The sequence below is a fragment of the Lepisma saccharinum genome, chromosome 5 (assembly GCF_977018435.1).
Source record: "Lepisma saccharinum chromosome 5, izLepSacc3.1, whole genome shotgun sequence".
Lineage (NCBI taxonomy): Eukaryota > Metazoa > Arthropoda > Insecta > Zygentoma > Lepismatidae > Lepisma > Lepisma saccharinum.
In genome coordinates this window covers 36,719,646-36,740,941 of record NC_139233.1, presented here as the reverse complement: position 1 = coordinate 36,740,941, position 21,296 = coordinate 36,719,646, and the positions used below count along the sequence as shown (strand labels likewise).

Sequence of the window (21,296 nt, the reverse complement as noted above, 5' to 3'; positions counted from 1 at the left end):
TGCCAGCTAGGGTATCCAGCCTTGCCAGCTGATCACATCGAGGGACGAGAAGCGCGTCTAAAGAAGTGTTGCATATGAACTGAGGCTTCAAGACAATAAATATTGTGATTTGAAAATAATTAGAGACGTGAGATTGATTGATCTATCTCTGCTAGACTAGCTACTACTCAATGCACGTCACTGAAGAGAACTTGTAAATAGTGATAGTCACTAATAATATCGATTCAGTAATTCGATAGAATTTTTTCAAACCTACAAAACTGATTAAAATTTGGTCACCTCGGTATGGTAGTGATTGTGAATACTCGATATTAATTAGAACAAATTAAAAATTGTTATTTTAGATACATTGCATTATTTGAAGATGACAACTATGCAAAAATGTGATATAATAAAGAAAGTGGCACACCAAATTACCCACGGAGTGGTTATAGCACTGCGCTATGAATGATGCAGGGGTCCCGGGTTCGAATCCCGGTCTGAGCATGGGTGTTTTTGTGAGTGCCTTCATCACTTTCATCATATCACCATTGCGAAGTGAAGAAAAGTGAATTTTTTTTAAAGAAAATGCATCTATCAAACATAAAATTCCGCATGTCTTCTTTCCTGGTATTGCAGTTTGGACCCACTTAAAAAGGTCGATATAATTTCCTGCGTATCTGGGGGAAGCAAGGCGAAGATGATGTTTTATTTTTTTTTATTATTATTTTTTACTTTGATCATACCCAGGCCGAGATTTATGTGGAGGGCCGGTGCTGACTTCATCATTTATGCACAGTTTCAGTTAGTGTATAACCTTTAGCCCAAGTCATGTCAGATGGTTAGTTATAAATATTTTTTAACATTTTTCCACATTCCAAATATTTATTTTTTCTTCAATATATGTCTGCTTTCGAATCAATTTTTCCCCATTGAATGCTGGGAGCTTCAACCTTCCAAATCCTCCTAAATTCTGATTAACTCTTGATCATAAACCTTATAATTGTGAGTATCCCATAAGACTTACTAAGCCTGTTGATTGCTTCTAATCATAGCAGCGTTCATTAGATCACATTTTAAAAGAGAGTTCTGATAGTACCTTTAGCTTTCCAATGACAAAATTAAGAAAGAAAAGCTTAAATTGATTTCCTTCAACAGGGTATTCGCTCAAATCTTCGTAAACTTACTTACTAGACAAAAGTTTCGCCAAATGACATCAAAGCTAGTTATGGGATGAAGCTTGTGAACTTTCTATTATCGGCAATATTCACAAGTAAAATATGCATGGAGTGAGGACCAGCCTATACTTACAGAACCATTTACATTTCCTAATTGTATATATTTATTGAATTTGATTGGGTGAGCACACCCCTGTCGCTGTTATTTTTATTCTCTCTCCTTGTTGTTTTGTTTCTAATTATCATTTTTCTCAGCTCTATTTTCATGTTTTCATTTCTGTCTCTTTATCCATTGTATTCTGCATCTCTCATTCTCCCTTTCTTTTTCATTCTTATTCTTTCTCCCTCTCGTTGTCATTTCTCAGTGTCTGTTATTTACTGCAATAAACAGTAAGCGCTATATTTTCTAGGTCAAAGTCACAGATGATGAATGGCAGTGCAGGTATCTTCTATTCATTATAACACCATTAAGCCTTGTTTCCATGATTATGAAAAACTAAATATGCTGACCAAGGCAGTAATTTATTTTATTAAAAACATAAACTAACGTAACGTTTCAACCTTCTAGCAAGGTCTTCTTCAGACTCTGTATCAAGTACAAAAGTAACCAGATACAACAAAAGGGCAATATATATACACAAACATTACTCCCTCCAGACTATTTAGAAAGTTGTTTGGAACTTTCTAGCAGATGACTTTCACTTCCCAACTTTACTTTCACCTAAAAGGCTAAACACAATTACTTCCATAGAATGTGGTTGGACTTTTTAATCTCACGCTCTTTTACCTTCATTTTTCTTCCTTCTCCTCTCCTCTTTTTCTCTTGTCCTTTCCACTCTTTCCAACATCTTCTTCCATTCTTTGTTTAACTTCAGTCCCCCATTCCAGTTCATAGTGTCTTCTTCACCTTTCTTCTCTATTTCCTTAGCTTCCTTCCATTTTCTAACTAGCATTCTCTTCTCCCTTCCTATCTGCTTAGCCTCATCCCACTCTATGTCATGTCCTGTTTCTCTCGTGTGTTTAAATATTGCATTTCTCTCTCTCTTAAGTCGTACATCATCCCTATGTTGTTTCAACCTGTCTTTCAGCCTTTTTTTCGTTTCTCCTATGTACACACTCTGACATTCTTTACATTTTACTTCGTAGATAATCCCTTCCTCTTCTTCTTCTCTGTTTTCCTTTTTCTTGTTAGCATTCCTCGCTATTCCTAAGATGCTTCTCCCTCCCTTCCTGTAAGTTTTAATTCCCGCTTTCCTAAGCACTTTGCATATCTTTTCTGTAGTCTTCCCCATACTCCTTATTCCAAACCTTCTCTCCTCTTTTTCTTTCTCTTCCAATTCTACCCTGCCCGTTTTCTTACTTTTTCTGTTTATGTCCAGTCTATCCTGCTTCTCATAGCCATTCTTTTCCAGCTGTTTCCATAGGCTATTTATTCATATCTATCTCATGTCAACATCATGACGTCAGATATCTCTCTATTGATGCAACACAATTTTAACACAACGGAAAGCAATTTTAAATGTAAAAACATCATAGTTATATGTACAATTGTCGCTCTATTCCAGTGCTTTCTATTTCATCAATTACTTTTGTCCATTTATTGTTTGCGTCCGTAATCGAGTACGAATATGCACGTCAGAAGCAGGAAAATAATATTTTATTCAAATATTTTCCCTGTTTCTCAATCATCACCGGAAAAAAAATGTTACAAAACCTTGTGGGTTAGTTCTTTTGTGGACGCTTGACCTGCTATTCAAATGTTTTCCGCCTTACAAAACGCAAGGGAAGTACAGCACCCTGCAAAAATGAATGACCCATGCACCTGCTGCTCCATGTAAGCAGCTCCTAGGCACTCCGGTGCAGGAAGTGGGAGTGGGGGCGAAAGAAGAAGTAAACTGTGGCGTGAATGGGTGATTCTGAAGACAGTGTTTGTACGTGAGCCTGCACATTAATGTGTTCTCGAATGAAACCTTAATATATATAGCAGCAAAGATGAAGTTATTGCTGCTGCAGCTAGAATAACTGAGAGTATCAATGGATTAGTTTTATTGAACGTAAGTGCAGTTTGTTGCTTCTGTTCATGGCGTGAGGTATGGCAGCAGCGAAACCTGGCTCTCATTCTTTGCAATTGAGGCCTGTGGAAGTTCCGAAGTGCATGCTAAATGGAGAAAAATTTATCAGATGGGACGAGGTATGTTGTCATTTGTTTTTTATCTTATAATTAGTAGCTTATCGCAGAAATGGTGATTATCTCTGACCGGTGTTCTTAACCCACCTGCTAGATTCTCTTCTGCTACAGCGATGTTTTGTGTTATATTTTTGGACAAATCTGACTGATGCTTTAAACAAATACGATTTGTACATGGGTTTCACGTTTAGTTATTCGAAGCGAAAAGAGATGGTTAATGTTATACGTCTAGTGTTTTCGTTATGTTATATATTCTCGCATACAAGAGACGTAAACATAAACAAACGATGGGTATTAACCGTACAGTTTTGTACAGTCACTCGTGATCAATGCACAATTTGTACGCTTCTACTGAATGTTCGAAATTGTTTTCACTTTTTACTGTTTTTAATGTGGACATGAATGGAACTAACACGTGAATGGTAAGAAAATTAAAGAACAACATCACAAAATCAGCCTTGTATGAACCTCCGACACTATATATGCGTGTTTTAAATACTGCATGGATTAATTTACATGTTGTGTTTTCATTTTTATAAGATTAACTAGTGATTTGCCTTTCCTAAAGTAGAGTTTTGGACACAGCTTTCAAACATTTCATGTGCCTTGTAATCAAGGGGTCCCGGGTTCGATGCCTGGTGGAGGCACAAGTGGTTCGGATCCCACTTTAAACTGTAGGTCCAGCCCCGATTAGCCTTACTGTGCATAAAGTGAACTTAAAAAACACCAACCAAACTCAAACATTTCATGCACTTTTAACAACAAATTCAAAGCTAAAGATAATGTGAAATAATTTTCATTAGTTAATGAAACATTTTGCAGGGCTTTTCTCATTGGCAGTCGTATAGGCTATCTATAGTGACGAGAAACTTAAGAAATGCTGTCATCCGGGATTAACACAAATTTTGAATTTTTGTAAAACTTATTATGGTAACAGTAGTATAAGCCGGAGACACATTAAACTCGTTTGTTTTCAAATAAAACTCATTGCTACTTACCTCATATGCATAGCGGAAGATTTTTCAAGCTGGGGATCACTTTTTTTCCATGAAAAAAGTGTTATTTTTAACATTATAATCATTTATTGGTCGTTGCTAATTCGGCAGGCAAATTTTGACTCACGTTGTCTATCGTCAGCTGATATGCAGTATCGTCAGCTGATGTGCAGTGTTTCCAAACTTATGAACCGATAAATGCCGCATAAACTATTCACAAAAGGTTTTTAAACGAAAATTGAGGCTAGACTCTACTTTACGTCCTTATCTGCATGGTGATTGCTTCTTTGTGTTCGCGGTCCGCGATCGTGGTGCGGCACCCGGCATCTCTTCGGGTAAGTACCTTTTTCTTTTTACACTTTCTGTTCACGATAGCCCCACTATCCATTCACGGGGTCGAGGTATGCCTATGAGGTTAGGTTAGGCCTGTTAGGTTAGGTTCCATTAGCACTCATTTCATCCCTAAATATGTGCTTCATCATCTAAAAAAATCCTCAGTACGTTCAATTGCGCATATCCGGACAACATCGGTTTTTCTCGATTTGTTCACGATAGCCCCACTATCCATTCACGGGGTCGAGGTACGCCTACGAGGTTAGGTTAGGCCTGTTAGGTTAGGTTCCATTAGCACTCATTTCACCCCTAAATATGTGCTTCATCATCTAAAAAATTCCCCATTACGTTCAATTGCGCATATCCGGACAACATCGGGTTTTCTCGATTTACTCCTTCAGGAAATTTTTGCTCGCTTTGGGATTTACGTTGTTGAATTCCTTATAAAATAAGCTTTCCAACGATATATGACAAGTATTCCTTAGGAAAAGGACATAAACTAGAGTCTTACCTTACATTGGAAAAAAAAAACCGCTCACACGTCATCTTGTCAAACTTCCGCGTGGTTGCTACACTGTGAGGGGGTTACATAACCGAACGCACGGAACATTTGATTCACGTAGTCGACGGTAATGGTGGCACGAGCTATCGTACAACGGAGATGCATGATTGACGAAAAATACCTTATTTACAGGCAAAATACGTTGCACGATTCTAAAAAACAATTTCCCCGGCTTCAGAAAGTCCTCAAGAACGCAATTCCGTAAATACTTTCTCGTCTTTTCTCCTGTAAATTTTAAGAAATCCGTCTCCGGCTTATACTACTGTTACCCTTATTATTTTTGTCTGCCCAAGTTCCTTTTGTTTAATTGCTATTTCATCATGCTACGAATGCAATTTTTACATGGTTCCATTTCGGTGTACGTCTGTTAGCACATACTGCAGATTTAGCGATTACTTAAGGTTTTGTTCAATATATGCTTTCGTGGTTAGGTTAGGCAGGTTAGGTTCCCTTGGTTAGGTTCCCTTAGCATTAAAATAAAAGTCCCTAAATGCATTCTACTAAGGTTCCGATTTACTTTTACATTCATTCCCACACTTCTACGATATTTACTGTCGCTTGTCGACGGAGAATATCTTGTCCATGAGAAGTGCATAAGGTAATTTTCAAGTTGTTTTTTTTTCAACATAAATAACTTTTTTCGAGTTCAAAAAGTGCTCATTACATTAAGGAAGGTTCAAATTTCGTGTGACAATGATTTCCAAAGTTCTACGATAATTAGTCTTTGTGCTAGGAGAAATCATAAAACAATCGGAACCGTTACAGTTTTGTCTACTCGTACCCAAAAATTACATCTATAGATATTATTGAGTTTGGACAAAAGTATGAATGTGCTAGTTAAAAATAGGCTGATCCTTAATTATGCTTCATATAGTGAATTCCATCATCCATTTATCTTTCACATAATCATGATTCATTCACATTGTCGTGACTAACATAAGAGTTATAAATGCTTGCTGAGTAGTTAGTACCCTCAATTTTGGAGCAAGTGAACCTGGGCTTGCAGTGAGCGCTACTTGAAATATTTAACGACAGATTCCAGTCTAAAGGCTATTGTGCTGCAGAGTTTAATTTTTAGGGGAAAAGGACCATGGAACTATCAAAATACATGTCGTATGTCATAATGCTTAAGTACTTACATAGCAACGTCCACTCTATTCTGAATAATATCCCCCGTACTATGCTATAAATATTAGCTGTCGTAAGCATACATTCATTCATCTTAGAGGTTTTGAGAAGTATCTGTTTGACACTAGTATTGGAAATATATTTTCAATTAAGTTTTGTTCTATGGCAACCATCAACTGCTGTTGATCGCTTGTCATTGTCTAGAGAAAAGGCAGAAAATACTTTAATCACTTTGGAGAGGGAAGGGGGGTGTTGTTAGATGCAATGCTGCTTCTCTCTGTACCAATAATTCAGTAAGAAGTTCTTCGTAAATAGGTTAGACCAGTGGTTTCCAAAGTGTGCACCACTGTACCCTGGGGTGCCGTGGCTGGCTTACAGGGGCACCTCGAAATGTTCCAATATTTTCACCACTTATTCCAAATATGTGCTTATTTAGTACTTTTTACATGTAAAATGTTTCTTAATTTGAAATCCTGACTACTTTGAACATTCAGTTACTGCAGACCCGACGTGATATGGATATGAAATTTTCCTATAAAATCATGAAAAGATTAAGCAATCTGTACTTGGGCCCGACTGATCAATGCACAGAGCAATGCCAAAGTCTTTGCACTCTTCTCTCTCTCTCCATCGTCGCCTTGTAATCAAGGGGTACCGGGTTTGGTACCTGGTGGAGGCACATAGTGGTTTGGAACCCACTTTAAACCCTGATTAGCCTTACTGTGCATACAGTGGACTTCAAACACCAAATCAACCAACCAATCTTCTCTTTCTCTCACTCACACACACACACACATGTATTGATTCCATCTTCATCTTTCCTTTTTGACTTTGTGCTCTCTGTACTTGTGACCTCACCAGTGGCACAGTTGACATGCCGTCTACTTATAATGAAAAGGTAACATGTTTAATACCTTATGGAGGAACATTGCACATACGTTCGGATCCTACATTGAACAGGTGGCTCATCTGACTTCCGTGGTGGAGTTATAACAGTGCATGACAATGCCGAGGGTCCCAGGTTTGAATCTCGGTCTTTACATGAGCGTTCCTTGTGAGTGTCCCTTCATCAATATCATTGCGGTTATATGTGGCAGAAATGCAACACTAAATAACAACAATCAAAACAAACTTTTGCTCTCTGTATTTGTTTTTTTCAAATTTTATGTTAATTGACTGTAACAATGGGGATGAATAATGTTTAGATAAAACCAATGAAGGACCACCTATGTCCAGGCCAGGATTTGAACTCGGAGCTTTTTTGATAATCTAATCGTGAGTCAAAATCAACATAATGACTGAGATTGTTTATGCTCTTTTATGGCAGTTGTAGTAGTGTGATGCAACGGTAGATCGTAGTAATAGCATATCTTGGAAGTAAGTGTACAAAATGTCACGCAGGTGGGTGAACATGGTGACTGTGTCCTTTTATTTGGAAGCATGCAGGAGGTGTGTGGCAATTTCTAGATGTATCTGAGAAAGGAACAATGAGTGCATCAAATTTTGTGCCTCTGAAAGATGCAACCTTGTGCAGGGTTGTCACTGGTGTTCGGAACTGTGTCATTTGTTGTGACCCTGAAACAAAGCAACAATCCTCCAAAATAAAAAGTCCAAACTCATAGAGATCAAAAAAGCAAGACAGGTGAAGACCAAATTCAAGAATGTACTCATCATTTTGTCACATAAAGGGGATTGTGCCCAAAGAATTCGCCCTAGCAGGATAAACAGAAAATCCACCTCTTACTGTGACTTTGCAGTGGTTGTGCGAGAAGTAGTGAACCTAGTTGACAAAAGAACTGGCTTTTACATCATGACACTGCACTATCTCACACTTCTTTGTTACCAATGTCTTTTTGAACAAAACTAACAACGAGACTGTCGTACACCACCCACCATGCTTGCCTGAATTGGCCCCAATGACTGTTTCCTCCAAATGAAGATCAAGTTGAAAGGCCACCTGTGTGACACGATTGAGATGACCCAAGCGAATTTACAATACCGGACCCCTCCCCATTTTTTTTATATTTCACATACTCACTAATTGAGGCCTCCTAATAACGAATTTGAAGTTAAAATTTTGGGGGTCACATGTAGAAATTGCAAAATAAGCTAAATTGAGTGGTCCGTGATCAGAACAGACATGCATGATTCCATTATTTACCAGAAGATTTTGTGTTTCCAATGCTTAAAAAATGAAATATACATTCCTGACATTACTACGACCCCAAATTTTAAACTTTGCTTGCCTTGCCTAACCTATCCTTAATGTGAATGGTTTGTGGGGCTATGCGTGCATGATTTTACTACCCCAAATTTTAACTATGTTTGCCTAACCTTACTGAGAATGGTCAGTGGGGCTATCCATGAATGGTTTTGCGCTAATTGTGATAACGAACCGATAAAAAATCTTATTTTCGTAACACTTTAACAGCAAACGTTCTTCATCGAAGATGCCATTTTCGTATCCTGCAGTTTTACGATCGATGCATTGTTGCCAAACTTACCTGTAATCAACAACTTTTTTACTGTTCTCTTCCGTCATTCTTACACGAGCCATGCTCTCCAAGTATGAAATCAACAGTGCGGCAATGCTGTAGACAGCGTAACTAATTGCGAACGTCAATTCTTCATATCAACAAATATGGTTTCCATACTTGTATATGGAGAATCATTGCGATAATAGAAAAGCTTATTTTACAACTTCTACACGTTAATGAACAATTTCTACACCTCACCCCAACATGTTAACCTCAGATAAATCATCGCGACTAATTATTTCGTGAGTAAGCAGTAGCATAGAAATTACAGAAGGGTCCAGTATTGTAAATACTTGCCAGAAATGCTAGTAATGCTGCACACACTCATAGAACAAGATAAAAAAGGTAAAGTGCTCCCCTGTGCTTAGCACCATGCCATGAAGGCGTATAGGGGGTGTGGGGGTAACGCCCCACACTTTCTTGATCCGGTCGTGAGTGGGGGTGATGTGATCAGCATCACGCCCCTGACTGCCTTTGCCCCCCAAGGTTTTCCCCAGGTACCCATGTCATTTGATGCTGGGTGGGCACCGGGACGACTTCCAATGTTAGAAAAGTTCCCAGATTTGAACCAGCCGGGACCTTGAGCATGGTAGTCAGACGCGTTACCGACTGAGCCACCGCGGCCACAAGAACATAGAACAAGATGCAGGATACATTCAAAAAATGTCAGAATTGCTGGGACCAACATATATGTACAGAAGGGAATTACTTAGAGAGTAATGGCGGCCAATAGGTGGGTTAATTAACACTCAGCATAAACATCATGGCAGGTGCAAGTTGCACCATGCAGCTTGCAGTGATCTGTGCAAAGTGTGTCATGACGTGTGTTGGAGGCCATCTTCATTCTGTGGTCTTGTCTTTTTATGTATGGTAGCACCAGTCACAAAAAGTTTGGACACCACCTTGTATAGTTACTGTACAAAACTAAATTCTGATTTTACACTTATTTACAAATCATTACTTTACGTTATATTTTATGTAACTTTTCTGCCTCTGAGATGGCTTGCTGAACATATGGTTTGAATAGCCTGTATTTTAGTATATATTTTATATTTTAATATATACCTTAGATAAATTAATTAGAAAAGCTGAAGATAAAAAAAAATGAAAATCACAAAACACCATAACAAATATTGTGAGAGGCTTTTAATAACTTTGTTTTATGAAAAAAGTTTATCAAAGCAAAGTTTTTTTTAAGTTCACTTTAAGCCTTAGTTCATCGCATTTATAAAGCACATGTATCCTTGCAGTTTACTGTCTCTGGAGATATCTGAGACCTACCTCCAATTCAGAATAAAGTGACCTTCATTTTACATAGTTCTAAAAAGAACACAGGTTTTTGAAATGTTGTTGAGTAGTCAGTCTTTTGCTCTGAATCTATAAGTATTGAGTTGAATAAGGACTGGACGGATAACAGATATCTTACAGATTCTCAGTGATACTCAGGTTTGAAAATTGTAATAATTCAGATGGTTTATATATTTTCCATTGGAACTACAGCATACCAATGTAACAGTTTTACTTTAAAATATTCATAATTTCATGTAAGATGATCTTTTAATCACAAGGTCCAATTCCTCCCACAGTGTTGTGAAAATAATGATAATTATGATAATTTCCAGGAATTTTAGACTCCATGTAAGTGCCGTGTGGAATTTCTGCAAGCTGTGGAAAAGTATCGACCAATATTCCCACCAGTACTTCCCACTATTGATACCACTGGCATTGACTAATGCCAATACATCAGCATTGGTGTGAGCTCAGTCATAGTTTGAATATTAAAACATGTAGCAAGTACCAGATATATTTATGAGAAGACTCCAAGTTACATTCATCATAACCACAGGATGCACATATTTCTGTGGTTCTGATCCTTTTTAGTTCTAATATAATGAAAGTATGATTTGAGCAGAAATTTAACACAATATTTTATTTTCTTCCAGGACATAGGAACTGTGACTCCGGTCACTTTGCGAGTCGATGAACATGGATTCTTTCTCTACTGGACAGATCCATATGATGTGAGTTTATATTTTTTCCTATTTTTTAAATTTTTTATTATTTACCTGCTCTAGTTTTATTCTTGCACTACAACAAAAAAGTGTACATCTTGAATTTCTCAAATTGAACAGCACTATTGAAGTCAGTCATTCTTTAACTCAGCAGCTTTTTTTGAAAGTTGGTTTATATTTTGAGACATTATTTCTGTTCCCAAGGTTCAATACTTTGGTGATCCATTTTCAGATGTGACAAAAGGAAATGAAAGCAGTGCATAAAGGAATCTACTTTGTTACTAATTATTGGTATGTACTATTGTCATGGCAGGGACAAGTTGCACTACATGGCATGTCAGCGGACAGCTTCATTCTGTGTTGTTGTCTTTTCCCATACACAAGTGAATTGATGTACCTCCACTCGAAAATGCCTGGAGGTTGGTGGCGTCGAAGTTCTGAGAAGTTGTCATGGTGCATCGTGTCTGCTGTTGAAGTGTGTCCGCCATGTTTGGCTCTCATGCACTAGTACTGCCACATGACTACACAGGCATGAAACATCTCAAATGGACACCCAGCAGATTAGCTGATTCATTCCTGAAGGTGGCATTGACATATCTTCTCAAAAGCTTCAGGTTCTGGAGATAAGAGTGACATTAACTTTGTTTTCTGTATTGAAAGTTGCTTGCGGTAATACAAGAAAGATGGACAAGGGAAAAGAGACAATTTAGAAGTAGCAGAGATATAATTGAACACTCACCAGTAGCCACAATTGTTAGCAGAAGCGTAGCTGTGTGCTTCATATATAAATTAAAATTTATGCATTAGATATGCATGAACTGGAAATCTGAAGAAGTCTGGAAATTCAGTTGTTGATTGAAAAAGTAATGGAATTCCATAAAAAAAAATTCCAAGTATTTGAAAAATTCAGGGGATATAAATTATCATTGTTGTACATTTAATGAATATGTATTCTTCACCTATTTATAAGCACTACAACAAATGCTTTTTATTTTAAAATAAATATTGCATGTGAAAACCAGTGCTTTGTTACTTTCACTATAAAAATGTACCATAAACAAGAGTTATAATAGTATTCCAAAGTAGTCTGGAAGGGTAGTTGAAAATGACTGGAAAAGTCTAGGAATTTGATTTGTCAGAATGAGCAGGAGCACTGAGTAAGTGTTCACACATAAGAATATCTTAGTGTTGCATGATTTTTTGGATAATGCTCATCTGTATGGTATTACTGTGGAACTTTATTGCGAACTTACCTTATGTTACTTTGTTTTCAGGAGGTGACCTTGCTGGACATTTCAAGTGTCCGTGATACACGTACGGGAAAATCTGCAAAGATTCCTAAAGTAAGTACTAATGAGTCGTTCTCTTCTAAATGCAAAATCTCAAGTCTTTGAGTACACAATGAGAGCATCGTGTGATTGTGCCGGTACTGTGTTTCATGTGTAAATGAATTTAGAACTACATAATCAGCTCAATTTCTGGGTGTATGTTTAACTTCCAAGGTATAATTATGCAAAGCATACATTTTTATAGTCTCTTGTGCAGAAACTTCATACTGTCAAGTCAATTTTAGCCTGTAAAACATTTTTAGTAAGAATATTTCTCACGTTTCTTGTTACTTGCGAATGTAGCTTGCTACACTTCAAATTAATATAATACACAAATTATGTTTGAAATTTCTTCTCTTGACAATCTTTTATTTCAATGACGTGGTGTTTTTAGGCCTATTAGGAATCAAATTATGTTCATGAAGTGCTTTTATAAAATGTTATAGCAGTGACTTCGGAAGTGCTCCTGAGCCAACACACGCCTTCGAAGGCCAGGAGCCACAAATTGGATAACATACCAATGACATAATAGTAATTGACACAAGCACCAACGACCAACAGAGGTTTCTGTGTACATATGAGCAGGTATTATCAGCGAGAAAGTGGTCAGACCTTAACTCCTGTCATGTATAAATGAGCAGATTTACAACTTTTTGCAACAGATTGTTGTAGAACTTTAGGACACATGCTACTTATTGTGAGTCAGCAGATATGGAGCTATACTGTATGAGACTCTAATTCTCATGTATCATGGGCATTAGATTGAACGTGGTGGGTGGTCTGATAGCAAGGCCAGCCTCTTTTGGGGACATACCAAGAAACGTGAATCACCACTGGAGAACTCTGGACCATTTTTAGTTGGACACTTGCAGCAGCATATCTGGTTCGATAGATGCCTGATGTATATTTAGTCTAAGAATGTACCAACGTTTCCTTTGATGATGCAATAATTGTGGTGGTAGTAAGTTTGAACAACATTTGTTGTAATACAATATGAATTGTCAAGAGCTTACAATGTTTGCCTTTACATTTGTACCCAAATGATTATTATGTCATTTGTATGGTTATCATTGTGTGGTTCCTAACCTTCAAAGGCCTGTGCTGTAGCTGACCCAGGATCACTTCCTAGACCGCGGGCTCCTATTGTTATAAGCCAATTTCTACATGTACTCCGACCTTTTGAAACACCCGGTATAAGTTACAAAACTTTTAACCGCAAATGTGCTAAAACGTCATGAAAAGGAAAAAAATGTAGTGCCTCTTGAATGTAATATTTAATGATATATTATGAACTTGAAGTGTGATATTCTCATCTCAGTATTTAGTAGCTACTGAATGTTTATTCTAGTTGTTTTGTCACATGCTCTGGCAGAACCAGGTACCAAAGCCTCTGCTGAAATTTTGCCAAATTATATACAAACATTGATCATTGAGGATATTTGCAAAAGAATTTGCAACGCATACAGTCCCGACTTGGAAATAATCCTATTATTTAGGCTGAAACTTCAGTTTGTCAGCAGTCACAATGGAAGAAGATCACATTGGGAGTGACCAACTAATGTTATGCAAGAACTTGTTCAATGTAAAAAATAATATTTAACTAAATGTTTACTGAGTGTGGCAGCTTTTTCTTTCACAAGTCCGAGAGATCATTCTCCACCTTTCGTTGATTAAAGCTGCCTTAATGGCTAATGTTGAGAATTTCTTCACAGATCACATTAGAGGAAGTATTAAGTGTGTTTGTAAGAAAGCCGAGATGCATATCATTGTAAGGAGCATAATTTAAACAACCAAAAATTACACTTGAAAATATATCTGATTATATTCAATGGGTAGTTCAAATAGTACTTCATAAATACAGGAGTCACAATAGTGAAAGGCACATTACAAGTTGTTTTGTTAGTACTATTTTATAATCATGTCAAGCCACAACTTCATGAAATTAGGATCAATAAAAGTTCTTTACTATTCCTTCATCAAACTAGAAAATATGTCAGTAATCTAGAATCAGACTGAAAACAACTTAATTCAAAGACTTGAATGCATTCAATCCATACATGAATTCTTTTACAGCACAGTCTCAGTAAAACTAGCACTCCAATGACAAGTATGTGATTTCTTCTTTCTTTATAAAGTAATTAATGTTACAATATATGATTTCAACATATTATCAGCCATAACATGTAACGTTCCCATTCTTTCAACATGCCCCAAATTCAAAATATTTTGCTGCCTGAGAGTGAAATTGTCCTCTCTTGCAACCTCTCCAGTGTGGAGGGTGTGCAGCTCTGTTAGCACGATTGAACATAACAATATTGATATTTTTGGTGTGACTTTGTACAAACTTAAACATTATCGAAGCAAGTAAATCGTATGTAATTAGAAACATTGTCAAGTTTGTCCGGTTGGGGTGCTATGAATGATTTTTTGCCCCTACACCCTCTTGCATGGCCATGTGGTCTAAGGTGCTATGCTTTGGATTCCGACTATGGGACAGCATGAGTTCAGTCTCTGGGTTTTCAGCCTGTGTATATTGGACCGGTGTCGACCCACCATCATGAGGCAATTGGGGAGCTACAAGTGAGTAGCGTAATACAGTCTGGGAAATCTTCCTATAATGGCTGAGGGTTTTACTTAACTGACCCCACGTCATCCCATTATCGGTTGCAGATCTCCACACCTCTAGGTAGGATTGTGGGAGGGAAACTGACAGTCGGGAGATAAGCCAAGGCCCTTCTAGGGCTACACTTTTCTAATGTATCAAAGAGTTGAACTTGGATTAAGATGATGTTATTGTAAAAAAAAACAACACTTTTGTCAATGCAGAGCTGATTGCTAGGAGATATTTAGTACCATGTCCATCAGGAGTAATTCAAAGTCAAGAGATCCTATTGCGGTGCCACGATGTTGACAATATCCACACAAATAAAACAGTGGAAAATAAACAGGTGAAGCCGCTATGGCTTGGGAGCTTACTTGGGAGAACAGCAGCCAAAGACCCAGATTTGAGTCCTGATCAAGCCTGCATTTTTACAAAGTTTCTACAATCATCTTTGTGTGCCAAAGTATAATGTGAAATCTCAATTTTGATTTTAGTTTCCAAAGGTTACGAATAATTTTTCTGTTTTCTCTTTCAGGATCCTAAATTAAGGCATTTAGTAGCAGCACAAGACTGTTTGGAGGATAAAACACTCACAGTCTACTATGGATCAGATTTCGTTAATCTGTCTTTCATTAGCTTTTTCAGTACGGATACTGAGATAGCTAAGGTAAGATTTACAGTTCACAATTCATATAGAGTTTCAATATTTGTCATTCATTTGCAGCGGAGGAAGAGATATGTGTGATTCTCACATTGTTTGTTATTTATAAGTATAGGGTAAAATGTTAAAATGCTGCCTTAAAAATAGCATATAATGATCTATGCTTGCATTGTAGAATACATATAATTTTTTAATTTACAGTTGTTACAAGCAAGTAAACATAATGTTTCAGGAGAACACAAACTCCCTTCATCTTTCTTTTCGATAAATTTCCTCCTCAGCGTGCAATGTTAATTGGACATTATCCATTGTCTAGTGCTTTAAACTGTACTTATTCTAACACCCCTCTTCTCTTGTCTTCAGGTGAAATTTCTGTTGCCGCTGATGGGAATCAAACCTATGACACCTGTGATTTTACTACAAATCTGGATCTTTAACCACGTTGGGGAGTAATTTGTTAAAGCACCAGATTTGTAATAAAATCACAGGTCTGTCATAGGTCCCCACCACCGATAAAAGAGATTTTCAACTTAAGACGAGAGTAGATGTGCACTGTCAAAATGTAGTGTTAGAACAAGTATAGTTTAAGAGTGGCCTGGAGGTTGGCATGAAAAGAGTTTTCCTGCCCCGGGCACGATACAGAGACACCTAGCGACATATCAGGGAACTAGCAATTCTTCTCGCTTGTTTCCTGAACTAGAGGAAGAGCACAGGCCGGGAGGCAGAGGACCTCCCCCCAATCGGAGAACTATTAAAATGTCCTCCTGTTGAGCTTACTATTCAATAATAACTCAATCTTTCTAATCCCTTGTCATTTACTAGTGTGTATGCATGTTTTACAATATCTTATTATTATTTCTAGTATTGGAGTGAAGAACTTATAAAAATGGCCTACAATCTTCTACAACCTAATTGCGCTGCAGTGATGTGTCTAAAAAAAGCTTATGCAAAGCTCCAGCTAACTAAAGACAAGAAATCAGGGAAGATACCAGTTAAAAAGTAAGTACAGCTTTCCGGTTTGAGAGTGCTATGCAGACATTCAGATTTTTTGCTAGTTGTATTGTCATTGGTCGATAAGTTGTATTTTGCAAGTTGTAAGAAGAGAATGGTTGTGAAAGAAGAAGAGAATTGCATTTTTGAACGTATTTTGAATTATTATTATTAATTTTCCAATAACGCTTCATTTAGGTGAACTAATGATAGTAAACCTGCAATTGTAGCTATTAAAGTTATAATTGTTCAACATTTTGACCCATTTCAGTACAAAGTAAATTCAGTTTGTTGATGGGTGCATTGCTGTTACCAGTGGTCAGAAGTAGCGAGCTACTTGTAGCGTCGCTACTGTAGCTAGCTACAAAATTTGTAGCTGTAGCTGTAGCGACACTACATTTTGAAAATTGTAGTTGTAGCGGTAGCGAAGCTACAAAATTCCTGTAGTTGTAGCGAAAATTTCGCTACAGCTACATTCTTTCTTGGCATTTTGAGGTGAATTTTGAATGTGGCAACAGTGTCAGAAAAAATCGACAATAACCCTTAATGTTGCAGGAGGTTCATAAAGACAGTCTATTACATGGAGATACAGATTATCTAGATTGTAGATTATAGATATCTGCGTAATTTATTTAATTAGTATCTGAAGAATTCAGATATCCAGATAACTAAGTGACATATATGAATATATTCCTGCTAACAGCTACGTTTTTTTAGCTGCATCGCTATTTTGGGGAGAAACATGCCTCGTTTGCTGCACCACTGGAAAAAAGTGCCTCGTTTGCGTCAACCCCGGAACAAATCCTGTGGATATTCATGGTGTAAGAGACACCAAAATGTCATTAATTACTGTGTAAGACACAACTTGCAGTGCAAAAACGAGCGATGGAATTTCCACTGCACTGACAAGCGAATAGTGCCAGCACTAAATGGCTCAGTACGTTAACAGCATTGATCATCGTCAGTATATAAGATCTCACCAGCAAGAAATTATTGTTGCAAGAATGATAGAGTTTCTGGAATTACAGTTATTTTCGAGATAGTATTTGTTCACAAATTTTAAAATTACAATACGTTTAGAACACTCAGGTTTACACGACAGTTTCCTCAATAATTTTATCATATTGCAAAAAGTATGTACAAGTTATTGACTTTCCTGCAGAAACGACAATTTTCTTTAGTTAATATACATAGTTTTCAAATTTATGTATTTCTCCTACTTTTGCGTCACTTTTCTGTAACTTTTGCTAATCATGACATCATCATCATCATTCTTCGCTGTTTCCTGCCTCTGGCTGGGTCGGCATAGAAATCAAGCCTCTCCATTTTTTTCCTGGTCTTTCACAACTCCTCTCTTTCCAAGGTGTTCCAATCTTGTCTCCTAACACACTCCACTATCTGCTCTTTCCACCGACATCTTGGTCTCCCCCTTGGCCTTATTCCCACTCCTTGTGCATTGTAAGCTCTTACTGGTAGTCTTTCTGCATCCATCCTCTTCATGTGTCCGAACCATCTCATCTGTGCCTGATCTATTCTGTCCTGAAGCTTCATTACACCCACTGTCTGTCAAATCTCCTCATTTCTCATTCTATCCCTTCTAGTATTCCTCAAGACTCCTTAAAAAAATAATATCCACTGCCTGCATCTTTTCTTTGTCTCTCTATGTCATTGTCCAAGTCTCTGCTCCATACGTAATTATTGGCACATAGTATGTGTTACATATTACCTTCTTGCATTTCATAGGTACATCCCTATTCCATATTAATCTTCGAACGCTTTGATATAGTCCACCACCATTCATTTGTCCTCCTTTGTTTACCTCCTCATCTATTCTTCCACTTCTCTCAATCATGACAATGAGGATAAATGGTTTATTTAATTATTCTCTTATCTATAGTTGCTTTCTGCCACTTTCGGCTAATTGTGAGAACGAGGAAGAATGATAATGAAATATTTATTCTCAAGAAAAATATGTTGATGTGAACATAAATACTTAATTCTACCAAATTTTATTTGTGTATAATTGTAATAATTATGTAATTTGGGTAACACCCTAATTGCAATATTCATATATCAAATTTGAATTGATATGCCACTTGCATAGGTATGGTATTCTCAAAAACTATAGTAAAAATAAGCAACTGAAGTAACATTGCTATCAAAATTATCAAATGACTGGAATCATTATAATGAGTAACAGAATCTATTTACCAGTAGTAGGAGATTTTTTTAATACCCATATCGTTGTTTTTAAGTTTTTTAAAGCAGAAGTAGCACGAAAAGTAGCGAAGTAGCGAGTAGCGAACAGGAGTAGTGTAGCGAGCTACTTTTTGGTAAATGTAGCTGTAGCTGTAGCGAAGCTACATTTTGGAAGAGTAGCTGTAGTTGTAGCGAAGCTACTTTTAAAATGTAGCGTTCTGATCACTGGCTGTTACTATTACTACCCCTTTTATTTCAGTACATATAAAACGGGCATAACATTTATTGCATTCTTTCAGCTGTACTTACGAAGAATTTGCCGAGCTACATAATTTACAATTATATGTTTTTCTACACAGGTTAAGAATGTGTAAGTTGTTAACAATTAATTTAACAAGGTTTTTTTAGAAGATCTGTTAAGCTGACACATTTCACTAGCTAAAAAATGTTAATATTTCACATTTTATCGAGATTATTGTTTTCAAGTGAATTCAGATTGTTTTAAAATCTAGCAAGTTTGCTTTAGATACACTGTGTTTGCAAGCACTTTCATGGACATGTAAAAATACCTTTCTACACATGTGTGACTTACTGTTATTGTGAATAATAGGTATGCTGTAATGTGTTGTGTCAATTATTACGTTTCTGGTAAAGATTGTTTTGACCTTTGTTACCGTTGTTGACAATTTACTAAATTTTATTTTTAATATTACTTTCCAGTATTGTAAGAATGTTTACACAGCACAAGGATGATAGGAAACGAGTAGCAAAAGCTCTTGATCTAGCAGGGTTTCCCCATGGAAAGGTTAGTTTTCTATGGGTAGAGAGTTAATGGGTAAAGTTTTGTGGCATAATCAGTTTATAAATAATATATGTGACTACAATTCAAAAGTTTTTCCTCCTATGCAATAATGTCAATAATATACAAAATACTTCCATGAATTATATGTCTTCTTAAAGCTTGTAATGTCCTCTACCAATGTGTCACTACTTTTCCACGTAGTCACCATCATTGTCCACACACAGTGGTTCCGTGCTCCAGAAATTCTGTGCGAACTATGCTGTCGCAGTCCCAAAAGATGGTCATAAACATTTTCCCTGCCGAAGCAACGATTTTTAATTTTTGGAGGGGGGGGGGGGTGAGTCCTTATGTCTGTACTCTATTGACAGCCTCTTGCTTTACGGGTTGTAATGAATGATGTGGCCAGGACTCATCACCAGTGACAATCCGATGGAGAAAGGCATCGCCTTCCTCTACATGTCGAGTGAGAAGTTCCCGACAAACTCAGTTTAGGTTCCCTTTCATTTCAGAAGTCGCATGTGTGAGACCCATCGTGCACACACTTGTCTTTTAATGAAAATTGAGACTCAAGTTTTGGTAAGCTTTTTAAGGAAAGTTTTCAAGTTATTAATTTCAATATTTAGGTTTCAAACGAAATCCCAACTATTGCGACAATGTCTTTCATTTTGACACAGCGATTGGCAAGAATCAGTTCATCCATATGCGTTTGATGCTGTGCATCAGTGACTGTTATGGGTCATCCACTGCGGACCTGATCATGCAGGCTCGTCGTGGCCGGATTGTTGCCTTTCAGATTCCTTGCCCATCTCCTGACAGTACTCACATCCACACTGGCGTCGCCATAGATAGCACTCATTCGTCTATGAATGTCAACGGGGGCACAACCCTCTGGTGTGAGGAATTTACAACCGCACGTCCATGTAAGTCGCCATTTTACTCATTATTGAGCATGCATGATTTTGCAGGCGAATGTTGCTAGATGTCGCAACAGTCACTGAATCAGTGATTATTCTGTCACCAATTTTGCGTGTGTCTGGGCAGTGTTGCCAGAGTTATTGCATAGGAGGCAAAACTTTTCATAATGCCCACGTATATAGCCTATTTTTTTCTTAAAATCTCAATATGTTAAACATGTTCAATGGAACCCCAATTTTATGTTCCCTGATTTTCAGTCTCAATGGAGCAGATGTAAAATTTTTCCAGAGTCTTCATTTACATTTTTACTCTTGATCCCCTGTATGTCATGACAGAATAAATCATTAGTACAGACACCTGTGCGATTCACTCAGAAAACATGTGGTCTTGTACTAAAACTAGTGTTACCAAGTGTAGTTACTGTTGCAAGGCTATAAGAATTGTTGAACCCTTTTCAATATTGATACACCAGACTGAGTAATGTTATTAATAGAGTTACAGCATGTATATTTTGTGTACATTGTTATATTACATGATGTCACTTGTGTATGCTTTTAAATAGTCATTATAGTGATGAAAAAATGTTTTTGTGTATTTTTTAAATTTACTGAAACTTGTTTCAGATACACCAGATTTTTGGATAAAGCACTTTTTAGTGTATCCGCACTTAGGCATATAAGCAAATCATGATAGCACCAATCTAGCACAGCTTGCAGGCTGTACACTTTCTCACATTACTTCAGTTATGTAATTTCTTGTTTTCTCTCATTTCTTTCAGAATGATGCAATAAATCCCCAGAAGTTTCATTTTGATAATTTTTTTAATTTCTACAAAAATTTAACATGTAGGAGTGAAGTAGAGAAGATTTTCGAAAAAGAGTAAGTAA

At 37.1% G+C, this 21,296-nt stretch overlaps 1 protein-coding gene across 1 annotated transcript in view; it reads left to right on the top strand.

The window, feature by feature from the left end:
- The first annotated feature begins 3,035 nt into the window (after nt 1–3,035).
- The window catches only part of Plc21C (Phospholipase C at 21C), a 104,588-nt gene continuing 86,327 nt past the window's right edge, over nt 3,036–21,296 (top strand). Inside the window, exons 1-7 of the mRNA XM_083122433.1 lie at nt 3,036–3,348; nt 10,844–10,921; nt 12,187–12,255; nt 15,378–15,509; nt 16,366–16,502; nt 19,413–19,497; nt 21,188–21,288. Of these exons, the coding sequence (XP_082978559.1) occupies nt 3,250–3,348; nt 10,844–10,921; nt 12,187–12,255; nt 15,378–15,509; nt 16,366–16,502; nt 19,413–19,497; nt 21,188–21,288 (701 nt within the window). The 5' untranslated portion in view covers nt 3,036–3,249. The remainder of the gene's footprint in view (nt 3,349–10,843; nt 10,922–12,186; nt 12,256–15,377; nt 15,510–16,365; nt 16,503–19,412; nt 19,498–21,187; nt 21,289–21,296) is intronic.